This window comes from Mangifera indica, chromosome 8, assembly GCF_011075055.1.
Source record: "Mangifera indica cultivar Alphonso chromosome 8, CATAS_Mindica_2.1, whole genome shotgun sequence".
NCBI classification, from domain to species: domain Eukaryota; kingdom Viridiplantae; phylum Streptophyta; class Magnoliopsida; order Sapindales; family Anacardiaceae; genus Mangifera; species Mangifera indica.
In genome coordinates, this window is record NC_058144.1 from 11542825 (window position 1) to 11549712 (window position 6888).

General features: G+C 31.1%; 1 protein-coding gene across 1 annotated transcript; it reads right to left on the bottom strand.

Moving 5' to 3' along the window:
• Positions 1-3370: 3370 nt before the first annotated feature.
• On the bottom strand, positions 3371-4484 carry LOC123223980 (transcription factor MYB39-like). Its single transcript, XM_044647470.1, has 2 exons — positions 4216-4484; positions 3371-4064 (listed from the first exon to the last, which is right to left on the bottom strand). The coding sequence occupies exons 1-2, from the start codon at positions 4479-4481 to the stop codon at positions 3371-3373; spliced, it is 960 nt and encodes a 319-aa protein (XP_044503405.1). The 5' UTR covers positions 4482-4484.
• Positions 4485-6888: the final 2404 nt, after the last annotated feature.

Consider the following 6888-nt stretch of genomic DNA (forward strand, 5'->3'; position numbering starts at 1 on the left):
CAGGTGATTGTGACGGTTATGGGACGAGTGGCGGTTAGAGGGTATAGAGTTGGATGACATTTCTATCATTTCAACATTTATTAGACTTTCATTTGTTTCAGCTTTATTTTAGTTGATTTGTTAAGCTATACACTTTTATGGGTTTTCGTTTAATAAACATCTTTTGTTGCGCTGGCAAACTTATTCTTAGTAAGGGTATTAAAGCAATTTTTACTAGTTTTAATAAATAAGTTTTATTCAGTTATTTACTTGCTTTTATTGATTTAAAACAAATGAGATGCTCATAATAGTTAATCTAGTAACTTTTCCCTTGGGAGGGTAGTATTTTTGGAGGGAGGTGTTATAGATTTGCGGGAACTAGATTATTTCTAAGGCTTCGAATCTCTTAGAAACAGTTGTGATTTGCACTTAAGTCTATCAAAATATGCACTTGATCTCCTTACTAAGGCACAAATGCAAGAAGCAAATCCTTGCATTACACCTAAAAGGCTATTAGTATGAAGGTATTCATTGAAGACAATGAACCATTTGAAAGTCCTACTCTCTATAGCTCCACTACATAAGCATTGCAATATTTAACATTCAGAAGATCTGATTTATCTTTTGTAGTGAATAAATTGAGTCAAATCCTAAAAGCTCTTATAAGATTACCATGACAAGCATGAGTATTAAGATATATTATTAAAGGCACCTTGCATTGATGGTTTGAACCAAAATCCATAAGCTAGAGGCATATATAGATGTTGATTAGGCAAGAATACTTATGAGACAGAAGATCACTGGTGGGCACTGTATTTTCCTTGGATGTAATCTAATTCAATAGAGGCCAAAGAAGCAAAAAGTGGTAGCCATGTCTTCCACTGAGTCTGAAAGTATAAGTCTTAGTCAGGTGGCTACTAAAATGGTCTGGCTAGGAAATTTATTCAAAGAATTAAAGGTATCCAGGGTTAGGAAAGTTGTTGTGTGGTGTGATAATCAAAGCGTTGGATCATTGGCATGTAATCCAGTTTTTCATGGTTGAAAAATGCACATTGAGATAGATCATGTGCATTATGTGAGAGAATTGATTACTGACAATTTGTTAATTGTACAGTATGTGCCTATAAATTTTCAATTAACTGATGTTCTCACAAAACCTCTAATTGCTAATTGATTTTCCATTTTAAGAACAAAACTTTGTATTTTTGACAGGCTAGAGAAAGCATGACAACAAAATATAGAAGAGGAAGTAATTATAGAATAGAGAATGTGGAAATTTTAGGTTGGAAATTTATCTTACGTGAGAAATGTGTTTGATGTTGAATTGTGCTTTGACTGAAAGTTGGCTTGATTGAATTCTCAAAAAGATAGTATGTGATATGATGTGTCTTATGTTGAATATATTTGTGTGTGTAGATAATCTGCATACTGCTGAATTGTGCTTGTTCTTGGAGTTGATTTCATTGGTTAGTTTGGTGTGTTTTAGAGTTGAATTGATTGAATTTCAGAAAGGAAGCATGTCTCCTGGTATGTTGTAATGTTAGATATCTTTGTTGATTTGATTGAATTTTAGAAAGGAAGTATGCGTTCTGATATGTTTTAGTGCTGGAGATTTTTGTTGATTTGGTTGAGTTTCAAGAAGGAACTATGTGTTCTGGTGTATTTTGGTGTTGGAATCTTTGCTGAGTTGGTTGAGTTAGAAGGAGTAAGTATGTGTTCTGGTGTATCTGATACTGGAATCTTTGTTTTTTTTTATTTTTTTAAGTCCGAGTATAACGGAGGAAGTATGTGTTCTGGTGCTTTGGCGATGGAGTCTTTGTTAATTTGATTAAGTTTTAGGGAGGAAGCTATGACCTGGTTTGTTCCATGCTAAAAATCTTGGTTGATTTGCTTGAATTTTAGTAAAATAGTATATGATCAGATGTGTTGGATGTTGGAATTTTTGGTAATCTTATTTGGAATTTCAAGAAGGAAGTACATTGTTGAATTTTTTTGGTTTATTATTCTGGTAAATTCCAGTGTAAGTTTGTTTGATGAATAAGTCGGTTGAAACTGATCACCGAAATGAGTTTAAGTTTTTGTTTGCTTCGTGATGTTGCAATGATTGAAGCTAATTTGTACAAAGATGAGTAAAAATCAACTCTCACTGGGGAGGATGGGGAGATATGAGCTAATGGTTAATGGAATTTGCAATGGTTGTTAATGTTCCATTAGTTGTTTGTCTTTAAAAACTCACCATATTAGAATGAAAACGAAACTCATCATTTATAAAATTGGGGCTAAATCTAGAAAAAATAACATTATGTGTATAATTTTTATATACAAACAACAATGTGTCATTATGTAATTGGATATTATTTTATCTTTAATTTTTAATTATTCAATCATATAATAACAGCTCGTTGTTTATGTACAAAAATTTTGCACCACTCATATAGAAAACTTATCTAGGTTTTACAAAATATAAGTTCATTTCATCTCACAGTTGTTTTTATCTCTATTGATGACCCCCTATTTTCAATGTGGATTCTCAAAGTGCAGTATTTTTATATGATGAATGCAGTATTTAGTTTAAATTAAATTTGATAATTTGACCCAAAACAAGGATAAAAACAAATTTATCCACGACCCATCATTTCATTCATCTATTCGCTTATATATTATTTAAACTTTTATATATTGAATTATTTTTAAAAATTTTAAATTATTAAAAATATGTTATGACATTTATAAATATTATATTATTATTTTAGTAGAGATGGGTTAAGAATTCCCTGCCATTCTTGTATCAAAGAAGAGGTGAAAATGGAGAAAGGTTTTCCTTACAAGGTAACGGATGTGATTAAGGTATCCGACTTTTTCCATCTCTAGTTTGAACTCCGGGCTACTAGGCTTATGCTTCATCACTCAAAGTCTTACTGTTTAAGATTGAACCCATTGATGAAATTGCTGCTTTGTTTGAGCTTGACTTATCATCATAATTAACTTGAACTTAAGATATAAAGTGGAAGAAAAAGGAATCGATACAATTTAATTGCAAAACAACATCACAGCCGATTCAAATTGATATAATGAACAGTTTCTTATCATTAGTGTATATGAACTTTTGGGTTTTGAGTATGCATAGGCAGCATAAACAAACTGCCTCAGTGAGCAAACTAAATGAAAGAACCTAAAAAATTGAAAAATTGGAACTTCTCACAATGTTTTGTGTATCAGTATTGATATCATGGCAATTATTTTTTTCTACCACGAGATTGGTGATGACTCTGAAGATGTAAGGCTGTAAAGAAGAAGGATCCAGTGATCAGTTCTTCATCAAGAAAATAATTAATCAAGCATACAAACAAAATACAACGAAATTATCATCAATAAAGCCAATGTTAAGTACCTACTTCAGAATATTTTCCCAATAAGAATCACTGCTTTCATCATCCAGGAGTTTCTTCCAATCCTCAAAAGTGGAGGAGGCTGGTGATGAGCTGGTGGAGAGATGATGTGTTGTGTTGCCCTTGCTTTCCATTTGACTGATAGTATTCATCTCATTAGAGACAGAAACCAACTGAGGAAGCGTTTTCTCAGGATAGCAACTACCATTAAAGCTGTTACTAAAAGCATCAAGATCTCCTGAGCACTTCCAAGAATCTGCAATAACCCAAAAGTCTTGGTCGGTTGCTTCAGGGATTGAGCCCGGACTCAGAGAAGCATCTTGGGGCGACACCACTTGAGTGTTGTTGATTTGTCCTTGAAATAATGGATTGAGACTTTGGGAGCCTAAAAGAGTGCTAGTGGTGCTATCCATGTTTGGAACAAGTGATGAGCTTGCATTCAAAATCTGCAGCAAATTTTGCAAGAATTGGATTTGTGCTAGTTGGGCAATATTGTCCCAAGGGTTCATCAAATTTCCAAATGGTGCTGCAGAAATTATGTGGGAAAGATTCAAAAGTTGATTCATATCAGTCCTGGGCATGTGTGTGCTAGGGTCAATTCCCATTCGGAGCATTTTCTTCTTTATATGAGTGTTCCAAAAGTTCTTGATTTCATTATCGGTCCGCCCTGGAAGATGACTAGCAATTCTCGACCACCTGCAACAAATCTAGACGTCAGTAATAGCAGAAAGCAATCGAATTTACCATCATATCTATCAACATTAATAACATTAATTTTTTCCTTAATTCTTTTTATCAGGATTAATCTTATCTTGATTCTATCCCCCTTAAAAGGAAATGAAATTACTTGTTTCCGAGAGATGCGTGAAGCTCAATAATGATACGCTCTTCTTGGTCGGTGAAATGTCCTCTCTTGATATCAGGCCTCAGATAATTGGTCCATCTCAGTCTGCAACTCTTGCCGCACCTGCTCAAGCCAGCGAGCTTTGGAAGTGATCTCCAACTTTTATAGCCATGTTTGTTAATGTAATCTACAAGCTTCTGATCCTCCTCTGGAGTCCATGGCCCTTTCTTCAGGTTGTTATTGTCCTCAGAACAACACGGAGATCTCATTGTGGCAAGGCAAAAGAAAGAAAGAATCAGTAGAAGATATCTAACGACAGAGAGATCGTTTAATTTTGAATTTGTTGCTTAGAAAGAGAGGCTGAAGAATATAAATCTTGGTGGGTATTACTTATAGGGGCATTTGGGCGACGTAATTCAAACCTGGATGTCACATTTAGTTCTTTCCATGTATTATTATAATCTTAATTAGCTTCCCAATTAAAGTTAGGAACTGCCCTAGCAATTCACCATCTGGCTTCTGGCGTCTAATTTGAACGCAAAAGAAAAGAAAAAACCATGGGCAATTAAATGGCAATAAAAACAGGATTAGGTAGTAAAAGTGGTTATCTAATTGGAGGTTAGTATATAGTTAAATATTATATTAGCACATGGGCGGGGTTACTATTCTCCTCTTGTAATTTTTCATTTAAAATTTACCATGTTCCTACTCATAAAATCTTCTCAATTAAAATTTACCATACATTGGACTTAGCCATTATAAACTAAAAACACTGATAATTACTTCTGTTTTTAACTTTGATTATATAATATAAGTATATCGATGTCTAGTATACACATAAAAAAATTATACAAAATGAATTTTAGTAATGCCAATGTGACACCTCTATATATAACATATCATAATTGCAATGAGAGGTTTTCTCATAATAATTAAGGTGGGCAAATCTTTCTATTTAGTTAGCATTACTTATTATCATTTTGATTATATGTTAAAATTATTTTTTGCGTTTCAATTTTCTTTTTAAATTATTTCAATATGCTATTAACAAGACAATTTATCTTATTTAGAAAATAGCTCAAAAAATTATATTATAATATTTTAAAACACGTTAATAATTTTAATCACAAAATTACATTCTCATACAAAAAAATGAAATAAATTTTGTAAATAAAATCAAGAATAATTAAAATAAGTATAATTATATATAAATATAACTATATGTAATAGATAAAAATTTTAACTACTATTGATACTAGTCCTTTAAACTTTCTTTAGTGTTCTTTTAACAAATTCTAGTATAACAATTTTTTTTAAACATTTGGATAAGTTGTGATTGGTTTCATATCAATTTAAATTTAATTTAATTTAGTTTTGACTCATATCGAATTGACTTAAACTAAATTTCAGGTAAAAAAACTCAACTCTAATCCAATTTTTTTCGTATCATTTTGTATCGAGTAAACGGGTTATATTGAAAATTACAATCTTTGCGTTAAATCAATATAGAAGTCTTGTATACAAAATGAAATAATAGTTTATGTTTTTTGTAATATGAGACACATTCTCTTAAATTAAGCTATTTCTTAATTACAAATATTCTTACGATATAGTTTCTTCTACCTGAAATCGTCAAACCCTCAGCACTTTTGTCATCATTTTGTTATTCTTTTAACATTTTTAAAAACACTGTAGCTATTATGAAGTTTAGGTCTATCATGGAAACTTAATTAATTAATCTAATACGCTATAACATGCAGCTTTGCAGTCGCCAACTACCCCAACCCTGCAGGCATAGCGAGGTTGATCACCCATTCACCCAAACTATTGTCTTTTGAAAGTCAACGTAGATTTATCTCCAAGTTTGAACATAATTCTCAAATTCAATATAACAATAAATTAAGCATGTAACATAATTATATGAGATCATCGAAATTCTCTATATTAATGTGTCCAATTTTTAAGGTTTATATGCATGTATCGTTCAAAACTATGACTTTCTTTTCCTTCATTCTATTAAATATTCATGTCCTTATTCTGTTGGATTTATTGCAGTTGCCTCATGCATGGCATGGCTAGCCACTGGGCTTTGTTCGTGGCTGCTGAGAGAATTGATTGACTCTTATTATATTATGGTAAACCGACACAGTACCAGAGAAGATAGAAAAGAAATTAATTTAAGATTATATTTCGGAAGTATTTTCTTCAACTGGAATCTGAAAGATCTTATGTTTATGGGTTTAGTAAATACAAGAACAGAGAAAAATAGTATAAAATTATATAGATATAATATGATGAATGGTAAAAAATACATTAGTAAAAATACACTTATAAAATTTAGATGCGGTGAAAATATGAAACATGTATATACAGATTAATATGACACATAATTAATAATATGCTTAGAAAAAATGACAATATTCATCTTAATTTCAATATTTTTCACGAAACATTTAATTAAAATCAGTATAACAGTTCAAATCAAATTATTTTAATTGGTGATTAGATCTAACATAACATAATACATAATATATTTTCAAATTATAGTATCAATATTTTCAAACACAATACATAGCTAAGATTTAATTATAATCTCCTAAACACATATTATAATAGTTGATTTTTTTATTTTATTAGAAAAAAGTTAACAACAATAGATGATTTATATCCTACTTT